This window comes from Cebus imitator, unplaced genomic scaffold, assembly GCF_001604975.1.
Source record: "Cebus imitator isolate Cc_AM_T3 unplaced genomic scaffold, Cebus_imitator-1.0 Scaffold36, whole genome shotgun sequence".
Taxonomy (NCBI): domain Eukaryota; kingdom Metazoa; phylum Chordata; class Mammalia; order Primates; family Cebidae; genus Cebus; species Cebus imitator.
The window spans coordinates 4,661,843-4,678,789 of record NW_016107351.1 but is presented as its reverse complement, the minus strand read 5'-3'; the positions used below and the strand labels follow the sequence as shown (position 1 = coordinate 4,678,789).

The 16,947-nt window shown below is 48.8% G+C and overlaps 1 protein-coding gene across 1 annotated transcript in view; it reads right to left on the bottom strand.

The window, feature by feature from the left end:
* Positions 1-16,947, bottom strand: part of DNAH17 (dynein axonemal heavy chain 17) — a 155,111-nt gene that overhangs the window by 116,831 nt on the left and 21,333 nt on the right. Inside the window, exons 14-16 of the mRNA XM_017524996.2 lie at positions 10,669-10,777; positions 9,827-9,930; positions 1,197-1,337 (exon numbers count right to left, since the gene is read on the bottom strand). Of these exons, the coding sequence (XP_017380485.1) occupies positions 1,197-1,337; positions 9,827-9,930; positions 10,669-10,777 (354 nt within the window). The remainder of the gene's footprint in view (positions 1-1,196; positions 1,338-9,826; positions 9,931-10,668; positions 10,778-16,947) is intronic.

Below are 16,947 nucleotides of genomic sequence, written 5' to 3'. Positions count from 1 at the left end.
ATTTTTAGTAGAGACAGGCTTTCACCACATTGCCAGGCTGTTCTCAAACTCCTGACCTCAAATGATCCACCCACTTGGACTCCCAAAGTGGTGGGACTACTGACGTGAGCCACGACGCCTGGCCATATTTTGAGCTCAAGGGAGAGTAGTCTCTTTTACAGGTGAATGCAAAGCTCTACCTTTCACAGTCTCCCCAGAGACAAACTAAAATGCAAGTTGGATGAAATGACTGCCAAGCGAGGAGGGCATGAAAACCCCGGCCATGTCAGGACGCCAGGCGGAGCACCCAGGAATGTCAGTCTACTGTTCTGCACTCCCCCACTCAACGTGCAAACAACGAGGGCTCCCAAGACGCTGGCAGGGACACACAGTCATGGGCTGTTGGGACTATGGACAAGAAGGACCAGCCAGCATCCTAGGTAGCACAGCAGGCATGCGTTATCACATTCTACCCATTCACATGTGCTGGTTGTGACACACCCTGTGCACATTCGTATGGTCCTCGCTCTTCCCATGTTACCGTTCCCTGCCCACACCCATGCATGGGAAATCCACGGGGGATACTGCGAAACACACAGTGCCTGCCCTCAGCAGCTCATCCCGGGAAGACAAGATCTGCTGACCAAGTATGAGAACGTCACTGGCCCACACCCACGGCGTGCAGGGTGAGGGCTCAGGTGCCCTTAGCATAGAGTAGGGCAGGCCCGTCACAAAGGAACCAGGCTTGGAAGTTTACAGGGTGGTGTGCTACTTAAAGATAAGCCTTGCTTGGATTAAAAACCATAGACTTTTTATTTTAGACAGAGTCTCGCTCTTTCAGATCTGCGCGATTGTGGTTCACCGCAACCCCCCCCTCCCAGGGTCAAGCGTTTCTCCTGCCTCAGATTCCCGAGTAACTGGGACTACGGGCACGTGCCACCACACCTGGCTAATTTTTGTAATTTTAGTAGAGGTGGGGTTTTACCATGTTGGCCAGGCTGGTCTAGAACTCCTGGCCTCAGGTGATTGCCGGACACGGCCTCCCAGAGTGCTGGGATTACAGGCGAGAGCCACTGCGCCCGGCCAGATCACAGGCTTCGGTGACCACTGAAGATGTGTCACTCGTCATTTTTATGAAATCTCCAGCTCTGCCTTGACTCTCCCCACCCAGCTAAAAGCGAGTGGGCTCTCAGAAAACCTCCCAGGTGTTTCCTTACCGCGACCATGGCTTGGATCTTCACGCCGGCGTCCTTCACTGCTGTGTAGCGCTTGCTGAGGTTGGCGATTCTTCCATCCAGGTCTAACAGGGCCTCTTTCTTATTGTCCTTTCTTTCAAACAGCAGGTTGGCCGACCAGTCCTGGGAGGAAAGCACAGGGGAAAAGTTCTGGAGAAACCGCTTCCGGCCGCACTTTTCCACTGCGTGCTCTTTGGTGTGAGTTTCCTCATCCCGGCCTGATCTTGGACTGGAGCCTAGATCTTGGACTGTGCCCACTAGGGGCCACTGAGGACCTGTGCCTAACTGTTGGCCAGAGAGCCTTAAATAATTTAGCTCAAAACCAAAACTGGGGCCTAGGGGAACCACAGGGAGGCCATTGAGATGTTTCACTCAACCGAGCCAGAATGGGGTCACTCTCGGGAAAAGAGCATCTAATTCTCTCATTGGGGTACAGAAGGACCTGAGGGTCGAGGGATGTGTGGGCAGTGCTGGGTGGATCGTCCATAGCTGCAAATGGAGAGCCAGATGGGAGCGAGTCCCCTTTGTGGGGGCCGCTGACCTACCGACAGGGAGGGGAAAGGGTGGCAAGTGGGGTCCGGACCCTGGCTCCTCTGTGACTGGGAGTTCTGCCACAAGGGTGCCGGCCACCTGTGACGATGATCTGGATTTTCCTCTCTAATCCAGCATTAGATTTTCCTTCCCTGCACATTTCCATCAAAGTGATGCATCTATGGTAACAAAACACTTAACAAGAAAAGTTTTTGATAAAAAAGCCGCAAGCTCTTCGGCCTATCTCTCTATCCTCCATCCCATCCCTCGCTGGAAACATGGTTGCCTCCGTCACTCTGATAATTTATGGACTCTCTGTTGATTCCGCCATTTCTAGACAGTCTCTGTGACTCCGGTGTGAACCGTGAAGACTTCGACCACCCACCTCCCTCCTGTAGACAGTATTTGGTATTTAGGTGACTGCTCTCAGTTTTTCTGCTGATGCTTTTGTGTGAACATAAGTGATATGATTAAACCTCTGTGTTTACTTTGTTAGAAGGGTTTCCTCTTAAGTTCTGTTTTTCTTTTTTAATTAGCAGCTTTATTGCTTCATGGTCAGAAAAACGTGTTCTGTGTATGCCTTAGTCAGCTTGGGTAACTAACCAAAACACCATATCCTAGGGGGCTTAAGCAACAGACATTTATTTCTCACAGCCTGGAGGCTGTTGACATTGGCAAATCTGCCATCCATGTCTAACAGGATGGACTTTGTCTGAGATCAAGGTGCCAGGTCTGGCTCCCGGTGAGGGCTCTCTTCCTGGCGTGCAGATGGCAATGGCTGCCTTCTTGCTGTGCCCTCACATGGCAGAGGGGCAGAGTGAGCTCTCTCACGCCTCTTCCTATAAGGACACGAATCTCCTTCATGAGGGCTCTACCCTCATGTTCTAATCACCTCCCAAGGCCACATCTCCGAATCCCATCACACTGGGGATTAGGGCTTCCACAGAGGAATGTTTGGGAGCCACAAACTCACAGTCCATGGTAGGATAATCATGGCATGTTAGGCTTCCCATTACACATGTTCTGCCCATTTCTCTGTTTTCCTAATAGCTTTTGCTTTTGCTTTTATTTATATAGATATATTAACAATACTATTGCTGGGAACATAACATTTTAGGACAATTATAATTTTTATATAGATTTTACTTGATTGTGTATGTTTAGCTAAACATGTATTCTTGCCCTGAGTGGTTCTTGGCTGATTAGTATTTTGTCATATGTGTGTATGCATGCAAGCATGTATCTACATGTGTGAACAAGATTGCCATCTGAAATTGCCTTTTTTTCCTTTGAAATGGGGTCTTGCTGTGTCACCCAAGCTGAAGTGCAGTGGCACAATCTCGGCTCACTGCAGCCTCAATCTCCCAGGCTCAAGTGATCCTCCCAACTCAGCCTCCAAAACACCTGGGACCACAGGTGTGCCCCCAGCCCGAATAACATAGGAAGGCCGTGGGCTCAAGCCATGCTCCTGCTTTGGCCTTGCAAAGTGCTTGGATTACAGGCACGAGCTGTTGTGCTCATCTGTGAAAAACACCGTCTTTCAAAAGTCAAATATGGTCAATTATTGGAAGTTTCATATGGTTTCGCCTACTTGTCAATCATTTTGTCTTCAACCTTTCCATTCTGTTTTAGCTATCTCTTGGAATTAGCATACAATTACATTTTTAAACAATCTGATTGAAGTATTTTGCTTTTAAATAATTTATATATACTGTAACTAACGTTTGCCTTTTGTCATCACGTTTTATCCTTTCTGCTTTTCTGTTTCCCTTTGTTGTGGTATTGTGCTTTGAAAACTATAGCTTATTTGCTTTTATATTCCTTAGGGATTTGGATAGGAGAAATCCGGTTTATAATTCCACTAGTACTTGCCATTAAGTTTATTAAAGCTATCTTTTAAATATTTCTCTAAGTTTGGATATAAAGAAAAATTATGGCCTGGCACGGTGGCTCATGCCTGTAATTTCAGCACTTTGGCAGGCCAAGGCAGGTGGATCACCTGAGGCCAGGAATTCGAGACCAGCCTGACCAACATGTAAAACCCTGTCTCTACTAAAAATACAAAAATTAGTTAGGCGTGGTGGCACATGCCTGTGATCCTGGCTATGTAGTAGGCTAATGTAGGAGAATTGCTTGAACCCAAAAGGCGGAGGCTGCAGTGAGCCAAGATTGTGCCACTGCACTCCAGCCTGGGTGACAGAGGGGGGAGACTCCATTTCAAAAAAAAAAAAAAAAAAAAAAAAAAAAAAAAGAAAGAAAAGAAGAAAAGAAAAGAAAAAAGAAAAATAGTTTTTGATTCCTGTTATCCATCTTTGGGAATTTAGGATATTGTGAACTCCCCTGCCCCACCTTTGTTCCTCCTCCTAACTTCCAATTATTGATCATATTTATCACCATAGATATTGTTTCTACCACTTATATTATTCTATTCTACAACTACTGCTTATGACTTTGGAATGTAACCTTTTACAACCATATTTATCTCTTTATGTACTTATCTCTTTATGTTTAATTGGTTTCAAGCTCACTGCTAGTCTTTTTACATGTTAATCCCCGCTTTGGTACTCTGGAATGTGGTTGATCTCTTGGTGGTCTGGAATACATCCTGGAATAGGTTTCTCAGGAATGGTAGGTACCCAAATGGTATTTTTCTGTGCATGTGTGAGGATGACTTTACTGTTGCCTTCACAGATAATTGCCAGGAGCATTTCTCAAGACTGGTCATTGCTTCATCATGTTCCAGAAAATCTGTGTAAAGTCAAAAGGCTACCTGCTTGGTAGAAACATGCAGAATATTGTTCTGTAGCCTTGGGATTTAAAATTTTGGTCAGAATATGTCTACATATGTCATCTGGCCTGGAAATCAGTTATCCACTTTGACCTCTACACTCAGGCCTTCTTTTAATTTTTGTCTCTCCAGCTTGAGAAAATTTTCTTCTGTTATATCTTTGTTCATTATTTTTTTTTCTTTTTTTTTTTTTTTTTTTAATTGAGACAGAGTCTCACTCTGTTACCGAGGCTGGAGTGCAGTGGTGTGATCTTGGCTCACTGCAACCTCTGCCTCCCAGGTTCACGCAATTCTCCTGCCTCAACCTCCCTAGTATCTGGGATTACAGGTGCATGTCACCACGCCTGGCTAATTTTTGTATGTTTAGTAGAGATGGGTTTCACCATGTTGGCCAGGCTGGTCTCAAACTCCTGACTTCAAGTGATCTCCCTGCCTCGACCCCCTAAAGTGCTGGGATTACAGCTGTGGGCCACTGTGCCCAGCCTGTTATTTCTCCAGTTTAGTAACGAGTATGATTTTTATATTGCTCCTCTCCCCCATCTTACACATACCTATTATTTCCCTTCACATATTAGCAATTTCCTAAACTGTCCATTTACTGAGTCTGCTGTTAGGTGGCACTAATTCTAGTCTAACTGGTGCTTTGGTATATTTTAATTCTGTGTTTGCAGTTTTGACTTTCTTAGCCATGTCCTTTCACTTCTCTGCCTTCCTCTCATTCTGTTACTTCATAAATGTCAAGGCCTTTTTAATTTAAGAAAAAAAGTCTCAGCTTTACTAAATAAATAGCTCCAATACGTCTGTGTTTTTCTGAGATATCAAAGGACCTCCTCCTCTCAAATGCTGCACAGTCTTTGAACAGCCTCCTTTTGGTCCTAACCCCTTTGCTGCTGACCTGAGCGCTAAGGGCACAGCCTGACAATGCAGGAACTCCTAAAAGGAATTATTTATTGCAGGTCTGACGGACCGAGTTTGAACCACTTTCTTTTCCAATTGCTTGGTTTTCTTACTAAGCTGGGGAGCCGGACGCTGCTGGCTGTCACATCTGTTTTTGCCAGCTTTGAGACAGCGTGATGCGTGTGAGGTTGTGTGTGCATGAGGGCCACTGTTCCCCGGCTCTGCTTCTGCATCTAAGTACAGGGCACGGGCATGCTGGCCCTCCACGCAGCCCCTTGGCCTTCAGCCTGCTCACTGTGCAGCTGCTGCAGCTTCAGAATGGACGTGATGAGGAAAGGGATGGGGATGGAGACAGGGGGCCAGCGATTCTGACTGTCACCAGTTCAGTGATTATTCTCCCCGTAACGGGGGTTAGCGGATCCCCTACTGGGGGGGCGTTATGAACTGCATGTCTGTGTTCTCTCACCTCCCAGAATTCACATATTCAAGCCCCAGGAGGAGGCAGGTCTCCTGGGAGGTGGTTGGGTTTAGACGAGATCATGAGAGCAGGGCCCCCACGAAGAGATTAGTATCCTTTAAGCAGAGAAAGAGACACCAGAGCGTCCTCCCCCTCTACCACATGAGGCACATGGAGAAGGTGGCCATCTGCACGCCAGCAACAAACCCCTCACCAGGAACTGTGCCTGCGGTATTTTCTCGTAGCCACCTGAGATGACAAGGACCGCGGGCTCAAGTGTGTGCCTTCCCTCCTCAGAGGTCACCTTTGCTTTTCTGCTGCAGAGGTGAACTTCATCAACACGTACACCTGAACCCAACAACCTCGGAGCCAGCCAACAGATCATTCCTTCCTCGGTGCCCAGAGACCCAACTCCTGGCCTTCAGCATTTCAGCACAGCACCAGGAGAAAGCAAATACTTTGTGGTTTAGTCAAGAACTTCTGGTGCAAACAAGCTAGCTCAGGTAAAGGGAGGTTTACTTAAGGCCTCAGGTCTCAGATGGAGAGGAAGTGCCACCTCGGGCCTCTGTGGTGGGCAGCGGGCAAGCTGGGGCCTCGGCAGTGGCAGGAATCGCCACAGGATTTGCCTTCAGAGTGGTCCTGCTCCCATTTCCTGCTCGCTGCCCACCGACAAGAGCCTGCAGCCGACCCTCTGAGACCCTGCACCCGCTGCGGCCCCTGCCAAAGATTCACAAGCCCATGGGGCTTGAAGTGTCTGGTTTCTGGATTTAACAGCTCTGTAGAGGAGAGAGAGAACAGCCACAGAGGAGGCTGGGTGAGCACTGCGGGCGACGGAAAGGACAGAAACCCCTTGGCATGAAATGAAGTAGAGAGACGAAGCCACACATGCAGAGACAGGTGAGACACCTGGCTCCCACATCGGAGATGCTGGGGAGACGGCCTGCGTTCCAGGGCAGACGGGGAGGTGCCGGGGAGGGGGGAGGGGGAGGGGGAGCGATGCCATGCCCACCCGCTGGCGAGCCAACACCGTCATCAGGCTGGAAGAACGTCACAATGTCCAGGGAACATTAACACAAGGAGGCACACGTCTGGACACCTTGGTGACATTTTCTGGACCCTAAAGATAACGAAGAACTCCACACACCACAGACAGGACAGGCTCATGAAGGAAGGAGCCAGGGTGTCGTCAGCCTCTCCAGCACTGGTGGACAGGAGCCAGGGCTGGCGGGGGCTGAACTGTGCCCCCCAAATCTATGTATAGGGGCCCTGACCCCCGCACCTCAGAATGCAATGAAATTTGGAGATGAGAGCTTTACAGAGGTGCTGAAATTACCATGAGTTGGCCAGGCGCGGAAGCTCACATCTGTAATCCTACCACTTTGGGAAGCCAAGGCAGGCAAATTGCCTGAGCTCAGGAGTTCAAGACCACCCTGGGCAACAGGATAGAACTCCATCTCTATTAAAAATAGAAAAGATTAGCTGAGCATAGTGGTGCACACCTGTAGTCCCAGCTACTGGGGAGGCTGAGACACAAGCGTCACTTGAACCCAGGAGGCAGAGGTTGCAGTGAGCCAAGATGGCGCTACCGCATTCCAGCTGCAAGAGAGTGAGACTCCGTCTCGAAGAAAGAGAAAGAAAGGGAGTTCTATAGTACACATTGCAAATTAACAAGAGGAGAAATTTCTTAAAACTTCCTTTTGGCAATATTGCTGCAAGTGTTTTTGCAAATCAGAGCACGAGTGACAGACTAGATCACCAAGGAGGCTAGTGAAGGATTTCCCCCAGGGCTCCAGAAGGGGCTCGAATTAGCGTGGGCCCTTATCCAGTATGACCGGTGTCCTCTGTCTTTATGGGACGAAGGGATGACGACACAGACACACAGACGGAGGACTCTGAAGCCACAGGGAGAAGACAGCATCTACAGCCGACGCCAGTGCCCTGGGAGGAGCCAGCCCTGCGACACCTTGACCTTGGACTTCCAGCCTCCAGAACTGAAAGATAAACGTCTGTTGGTGAAGGCACCCAGACTTGCAGCACTGTGTGACGGCAGCCCTGGTAAACACACACACGGCCATTTCTAGAACACTGAAAGAAAAGGGCCCTATCAAAAAATCCCTGACCTGGACAAGATCACTGCAGATGAAGTCAAAAGAAAGATATTTTTTGGACAAGGGAGGACTCAGAAACCACGTCATCAGTGTGTACTTTCTGAGGAAATTATTTGAGACATGATTCCCGTCCATTGAAAACTGAATCAGAGCCAGGAGCGACGGCTCATGACTGTAATCCCAGCAGGTTGGGAGGCTGAGACAGGTGGAGCATTTGAGCTCATGAGTTGAAGACCCGCCTGGCCAACCAGGCGGGTCTTGGTAGCGGGTTTGGTAGTGAAACCCCATCTCTACCAAAAATACAAAAAATTAGCTGAGCATGGTGATGCGCGCCTGTAATCACAGCGACTCGGGAGGCTAAGGCACGAGAATCACTTGAACCCGGGAGGCAGAGGTTGCGCCACAGCGCTTCAGCCTGGATGACAGAGCAAGACTCTGTCTTAAAAGGAGAGAGAGAGAAAAGAAAAGAAAATTGAATCAGGAAAAACCTAGTGGTGAGCAATGATTTCTGTCTACAATATACTGAGTAAATCTAAGTGGATGGGGCCGGGCACAGAGGCTCATGCCTATCATCCCAGCACTTTGGGAGGCTGAGGCAGGCGGATCATGAGGTCAGGAGTTAAAGACGGTCCTGGCCAACATGGTGAAACCCCATCTCTACTAAAATACAAAAAAATAAAAAATTAAAAGATCTAAGTGGATGAGGAGGAAATGAATGTGACTGTAAGTTTCACACTGTGACAAGCCAAACGCTTCCTGGATTAGGAGAGATATGTTCCAGTGAAGACATTAATGCTGGCCTGGATCAGAAATTCTAAATGATTTCCACTCAAGGGTTTGTGGGGAGGTTGGGGCAGGAAGCGGTGGGATGCCACGTCGTCTGAAGTCCAGTTGTAGTGGGGTAGGAAAACAGAGCAGGGTTGGTGGGCCATCAGGATGATTTCATTTTAATATGTTGATAGAGAAATATAGCTTAAACACAATCGCTTTAAAATGAAATAGAGTTGGCCAGGCGCGGAAGCTCACGTCTGTAATCCTACCACTTTGGGAAGCCAAGGCAGGCAAATTGCCTGAGCTCAGGAGTTCGAGATCGCCCTGGGCAACATGATAGAACTCCATCTCTACTAAAAATAGAAAAGATTAGCTGAGCACAGTGGTGCACACCTGTAGTCCCAGCTACTGGGGAGGCTGAGACACAAGCGTCACTTGAACCCAGGAGGCAGAGGTTGCAGTGAGCCAAGATGGTGCCACTGCATTCCAGCTGCAAGAGAGTGAGACTCTCTCTCCAAAAAAGAGAAAGAAAGAAAGAAGAGAGTTCTATAGTACACATCGCAAATTAACAAGAGGAGAAATTTCTGAAAGCTTCCTTTTGGCGACATTGCTGCAAGTGTTTTTGCAAATCGGAGCACGAGTGACAGGCCAGATCCCCGAGAAGGCTAGTGGAGGATTTCCCCCAAGGCTCCGGAAGGAGCTCGAATGACAATTGTTCCACTTCTGTACTTAGCAATGGGCTTGTTCCCAGTAGGGGTGAGTCTTGGTGGATCTCTTTGCACCCCTTACTCCTGGCACTGGCCTGGCACAGAAGGGGCCTTGCAGAGCTCAGCAGAATGGAGCAGAACTGAATTCCACAGAGCAACTGGGCTCTTTGTACCCTGGGACCACTCTGGTATCATCCTACCAGTGAGAGCACAGCACAGCGGCTCCCAGTGCCGCCACCCGCCACCCCAGCGCACATCACGGCACCTTCCATGGCCTCTCTTCACAGCCTGCTTTGCCCCAGGGCGGCCCCAGGCCCCCCAGGGCCCTGCTCTGTGCTCTGCCCCTTGCTCACCTTCATCGCCTGGGAAATTCCTTCTATGTTTTGTTTCGCTTTTTGCATCCTGTTCTGCAGGTTGTGCAGAATTTCTCGCATCTCCTGAATGTACTGAAACACACCTACGATGGAAGCGTCAAGGAATCTTACAAAATGAACAATTCGGCAGGATAAACACTTTTCCTGGACTGGCTTAACACACATCACTACAAAGCCCTGGGAAAATACTCCTATCCTGGAACATGATTCCCAGAAGAAATCGTTGAGTGTTCTCTGAAATGAAATGGCAAAGAAGCACAAATGTAGTGTCCCTTTGGACATAGGGTTTGGACAATACGTGGCCCCTTCACCCCACGTGGGAGCCCCAAACTCCTCATGTTAGAAGATTCCACCTCTGGGAGCATGAGAGGCAGGGCCGGGGTCTTCTGCCTTGTCCAGTGGTGGAAAGAAGGGAAGAAGGCGACTCATGGCTACGCTTCCTTCTACTTTCCTGATATCTGCCCCGAGTTAGCCAAGATGTGCACTGGCTCTGCTCACCAGCTGTGCACACTCTGTGCATGCTCCATAAACCTGCAGTGGAATCCGGGCCTCCAGCAAGCCCAGTCTGGGAATCTTGGAAACCCTGGGGAGTTCCCAGGGAGTCTTTGCCTGATTCCATTTGTAAATGACACAGATGGGCTTTCGTTGGCCTGGGCAAGCAGGTGGAAGTCACTCTCCTTTAGCCCCCTCATAAAGCAGATCCATGCAGCCAGGAGGCAGAAGTGGCCACTCCAGCAGTGTTTGGGGACAGACGCTGGGCAGGTCGGGCCCCCAAGTGTAACCTGAGGCGGCAGGAATGTGCCCCCCACCACGTGCCGTACCTTCGCCATTCCAGAATAATGTCGTTTCAGCACTCGATAATTTGACATCGATTGCTTCCAATTCTGACTTGATTAGTAGATACTCTACTGCCTTCACTGTGGTCTTTATCTGCAAAACAGAGGTTACAGGTTTTGTTCCGAACCCAACCAGATGTTAAATTGTTCTCTGGTAAGGACTTTTACCCCTCAGTACCAACTGGAGACCCCACTCAGGTCTCATGTTGAATTATGATCCCCAGCTTTGGAGGTGGGGCCTCACGAGAGGTGACCGGATCGCGGGACGATGATCTCACGCTGAGTTGTTCAGCACCACCCCTTGATGCCGTCCTTGGGATCTCGAATGAGTTCTCATGAAATCTGGTTTTTCAACATGGTAGTGCCCCCCCAACCTCTCTCGATCCTGGCTCCTGCCTCCCCTTCCCCTTCTGCCACAGTTCCAAGTTTCCTGGGGTCCCCTCAGAAACAGAAGCTACTCTGCTGCTGTGCAGCCTGCAGAGCCATGAGCCACTTAAAACTCTTTTCTTTATAAATTACCCAGTCTCAGTTTTTTGTTTTTTGTTTTTTTTTTCCTTCAGATGAAGTCTTGCTCTGTTACCCAGGCTCAAGTGCAATGATGTGATCTCGGCTCACTGCACCCTCTGCCTCCCAGGTTCAAGCAATTCTCCTGCCTCAGCCTCCCCAGCAACTGGGACTGTAGGCACCCGCCACCACACCGGGCTAATTTTTGTACTTTTAGTAGACACGGGTGTCACCACATTGGACAGGCTGGTCTTGAACTCCTGACCTCAAGTGATCTGCCCACCTCACCCTCCCAAAGTGCTGGGATTACAGGAGTCAGTTATTTCTTTATAGCAATATAATAGCAGCCTAATACACCAACCAAGCCAATGATGATTAGTGTTTTTTTGTTCGGAAATCTTATTTCAGGACACTCCAACTTTTAGAATGACTTTTATCACTGAGGACTTATGTACACGGTTACTGTTTCTATGTTATAGTATTCCTGTCTCTTTCTAGCCCATACCACGGCTAATGAGGAATTCACTATGTATACATTGGTGCGAAAGTAATTGCCATCTTTACCATTACTTTTAATACATAAGTCCTTAGTACATAGTCCCAAACTTTTTGTATTTGGTTTCTTTTTATGATTCTAAGCCACAGAAATACACATGGATCACTGAGCATTTCTGGGCTCAGACCCTTTCCCCTGGCCATGAATCTAAAGCTCAAAACCGTTTTTCTATTTTATAAAATGTAGAGATGGAGTCTTGCTATGTTGCCCAGGCAGGTCTCAAACTCCTGAGCTCAAGACATCTTCCCACCTCAGTCTCCCAAAGTCCTGGGATTACAGGTGTGAGTCACGGTGCCCAGCCTAAAGCCCAAAGTCTAGTTATGTAACAGAAAACCCAGGATCTGCAGAGAAGCTATTCAAGTTGTTAATGGATCAGTGTTAACAATAGCGTAGGTTTTCACTTTGGGTGGCCGAGGCAGGCGGATCGCAGGAGTTCAAGACCAACCTGGCCAACGCGGTGAAATCTTGTCTCTACTAAAAATACAAAAATTAGCCCTGTGTGGTGGCGTGCGCCTGTTATCCCACCTACTCGGGGGATGAGGCACAAGAATAGCTCGAACCCAGGAGGTGGAGGTTGCAGTGAACCAAGATCGCACTACAGCACTCCAGCCTGGACAACAGAGGCTCTGTCCCAAAAATAAAATAAAATAAAATAAAAATAGTATAGGTTCTATACAGTTTTAATGCAGTTTGCCCGACTCTTAAGAAATTAATGCTTGAAAACCTGAATTTACAAAGCAGAACAAACAAGGGAGTTTTTATACACGATTCCCTTAAACACAAAGCGCCATTGGAGTCCAGGAATCTCACTGTTCAAGCAACACCTTGTTTTATAACCTCTTCAGGACGCTTTTACACAAAGTATAGAAGCAGAAGCACAAACTACATGCTGATGATCATACATACATCTTTCAGAATCATTCTTTACATACATTTTGGTACTTTTTTTTTTTTTTTTTTTTTGAGATGGAGTCTCAATCTGCCACCCATGCTGGAGTGCAGTGGCATGACCTTAGCTCACTGCAATCTCTCCCTCCCAGGTTAAAGCGATTTTCCTGTCTCAGCTTCCTGGGTAGCTGGGACTACAGGTGCCCACCACCATGCCCGGCTAATTTTTGTATTTTTAGTAGAGGTGAGGTTTCACCATGTTAGTCAGGCTGGTCTCACACTCCTGACCTCAAGTGATCCGCCTGCCTCAGCCTCCCAAAGTGCTGGGATTCCAGCGGTGAGCCACTGCGCCAGGCCCATTTTGATACTGTAAATAGTGTACCCACACCCATGCCTTTGAATGTTTTGTGACCATTAACTTTTAGGATAAATGGGTAGGGCAGAGAAATAGAGCATAAGGGCAGTTACTGGCTGAAAACCAGGCAGAAGACAAGGATGCATCCACAAGGTTACAAAGCAAGGGGGCGGGTAGCAGGATTCTGCCCACCAGGGTTGGGTTGTTAATGACAAGGACAGTGGTCTCTTCCCAATCACGGAGCTTTGCTCTGAGACTACACCCTGTGTGAGAGAATCTCAGAGCACACCTCTTCAGTGTGTGACTACATCACGCCTGTGAGTAAATCACGGTGGTCCTACCTCACCTGGAGTCCATGAAGGGAGCTCTTTAGGCAGAATTTTTTTAAACCGTACTGTAGGTTCTGGGGTACATGTGCAGATCATGCAGGATTGTTGCATAGGTACATACATGGCAAGATGGTTTGCTGCCTCCATCCCCCTGTCACCTATATCTGGCATTTCTCCCCACATTATCCATTCCCCAACCTCCCCACCCACCGCTGTGCCTCCACTAGCTCCCCCTACCAACAGACCCCAGTGTGTGATGCTCCCCTCCCCGTGCTCATGTGTTCTTATTGTTCAACACCCGCCTATGAGCACAAACATGCAGTATTTGGTTTTCTGTTCTTGTGTCAGTTTGCTGAGAATGATGGTTTCCAGATTCATCCATGTCCCTACAGAGAATGTAAACTCATTAGCCAGCCAGAAAAAGGCGTGGCGTTTCCAATGAATGGATCGTGGATAAAGATAGTCGGGCTGCCTGGAGATCAGAATCCGGGGAGCCCTGCTGGGGCTGCTCGGGAGGGGAGTGCTCCTGCCTGTGTGAAGCCCGGGCTTCAGGTTTGCCCACAGCTTACAGATAATCGGGTAACGTATTGTCTCACTGTAACTAGCCCAGAAAAGTAGCTAAATATTATCACTCTGTAATTTTCAGAGTGAACACAGCTGGCGGGGGTGAGATCCGTTTAAACTATCCTGCTGTCTACTGTTCAACAGCTCATGTGAGGGCTCCTCCTCCAACCCTTGGGGTCTGTCCCTTGCCCGCACCTCTCAGGCCACCTGCCCCATTCCTATTGAAGCCTGCATTCCTGCTCACTCGCGTTTCTCTGCTCCTCTGTGGCTCTGGTGTGGATGAGGCTGGGGCTGACCGTACAATTCGCTCCTGTGCTCACCAGCATCTGACCGACACATCCTCTCTGGGACCCAATGCCAAATTCCCAGGATTCGAAAGAGAGGGAATCTTGTTGGTCCCTGTTGCATTAGGTCTATTAGAGGAGAAATTATGACTCCCAAAGATGTCCACACCCTAATCCCTGGAAGCTGTGACCATAACCTCATATGGCAAAGAGACTTTGCAGGGGTGATCACCTCAGGATCTTGATGAGGGCTGAATATGTGGGTGCACAGGATTGGCCAGGGAGGCCAAAGGCAATGTCAAGAATTCTTGTAAGAGGGAGGCAAGGCCAGGCACCATGGCTCACACCTGTAATGCCAGTACTTTGGGAGGCCAAGGCGGGCAGATTGTCTGAGGTCAGGTGTTAAGATCAGCCTGGCCAACATGGTAAAACCCCGTCTGTACTAAAAATACAAAAATTAGCAGGGAATGGTCATGGGCACTGGTAATCCCAGCTACTCAGGAGGCTGAGGCAGAAGAATCACTTGAACCCAGGAGGTGGAGGTTGCAGTGAGCCAAGATCACACCACCGCACTCCAGCCTGGGTGACAGAGCAAGACTCTGTCTAAAAAAAAAAAAAAAAAAAAGAGGTAGGCAAGAAGGTCCAAAGAGAAGGCATCAGTGTGATGACGGAAGCAGAAGCTGGAGTGATGTGCTTTGAACGTGAAATAATACGGCCGTGAGGACTGATTCTGTCAACAGTACTGCGCCACGGCGTGCCCAGATTGAACACAGCTTCTGGGGTGCACGTGAGGTTGTTTCTGGATGAGATAAGCATTGGAATTGGTGGGCTCAGGAAAGCAGATGGTCCTCCCCAACATGGGTGGGTCTCGTCCAGTCGTTGAGGACCTGAACGGAACAAAAGGTGAGACAGGAATTCACCCCTTGTTTCTGTCTCATGGCCTGAGCTGGGCCATCTTATCTTCTTCGGCCTTTGGACTGCGATTGACACCATCTGGTCCCCGGTTCTCAGACTTTGGACTCAGGGTGAGTGATACCACCTACTTTCCTGAGTTTCCAACTTGCAGACGGCAGGCTGTAAGACTTCTTACCCTCCATAACTGCATGAGGCAGTTCCTCACAATAAATCTCCAAATAGACATGTGTATGTCCATATCTGTCTATCCATCCATCCATAGCTATCTATCCATCCATCCATCTACCTGCTTGCCTATCTGCCTACCTATCCAACCCTCCCTCCCTCTCTTCCTCCCTCCTTCCATCTATCTATCTCACTGGCTCTGTTTCTCTGAAGAACTCTGACTAACACAACGGTCATGAGCCCAGGAAAGTGCACCCTCTAGACGCTGGAAAAGACCAGAAGACAGACCATCCCCTCGACCCTCTCCAGAAGGCAACCCAGCTGACGCCTTGTCTCCAGCAGAATGAAACAAATTCAGGACTTCTGACCTCCAGAACTAGAGGGCAGGAAGTAGGTGCTGTTTGAAGCCACTCAGTTTCTGTTGATTCCTTACGGCAGCAACAGGAAATGAACAGCGTCCACGTTGGCCCCGCTCTGCTGCGGCTTGGAGTGGGGTCAAGGTTGTGTGGTGCAAGCGGTCACCTTTCCCAGGATCTATGAGTGGAGTCCATAGAAAGGGTGTGTAGAAGGAAAACAGGCCCGGTGGCTGCTCACTGAGCCCCACGGCCACACTCTCCGGGCCCCGGGCCCCTTCTGATTGTACAGGGATGTCTGCAGCAGCGTTAGTTGTAAAAACCAAAACTGAAAACAACGCAAATGTCCATCAACAGAGGAATGGATAAATAGTGCTATATCCACACAACACACTGCTTCTCCACAATAAAACTAACTCAGAAGTGTAAAAAGAAGAACGCTGCTGCATGCGGCAATGGGGATTAACTCGAAATAATTGGCCAAGTGGAAGCAGACAGACAAAAAAGAACACGGATGAGGTTATTCTCGCTGGTTCCTGACTCGGTTTCCAGGCTCTCATGCCAGCAAGGAGACGCTCTGAACAAGCTCTGTGTTGCTGGATGGGACCACCCCCACCTCCAAGAATTACTGGGAAGTTCTTTCACAATCAGCCTCTTGTGATTACTGTGTCAGGTCCCTAGATCAGATGGATGTCAGGAGTCAACACAAAAAGAAGTTCTTGAACCAAAGAGCTGAGCGGGGACCGCCACCTCCCAGCCCCTCACACACAGCTTCCTTATAATAATGCTATTCTGGGATCCAGGAAATGCCCATCCTGTCCTCCTCACTTTAATGGAAATCATGGAAGCACTGTTGAATGAGTTTAATATTATCCAAAATATATTCAGAAGGATAAAGGGATCTATAAAGAATGTAATTGGCCAGGAACAGTGGCTCACATCTGTAATCCCAGCACTTTGGGAGGCTGAGGCAGGCAGATCACCTGGGGTCAGGAGTTCAAGAGTAGCCTGGCTAACGTGGTGAAACCCTGTGTCTACCAAAAATTAAAAAATTATTTGTATTTTACCATCACCGGCTGGGTGTGGTGGTGCACGCCTGTAATCCCAGCTACTCGGGAGGCTGAGTCAGGAGAATCGCTTGAACTCAGGAGGGAGTGGTTGCAGTGAGCCGAGATTGTGCCACTGCACTCCAGCCTGAGCGACAGAGCAAGACTGTCTCAAAAAAAAAAATCATGTGGCCGGGCGCGGTGGCTCAAGCCTGTAATCCCAGCACTTTGGGAGGCCGAGGCGGGTGGATCACGAGGTCAAGAGATCGAGACCATCCTGGTCAACATGGTGAAACCCTGTCTCT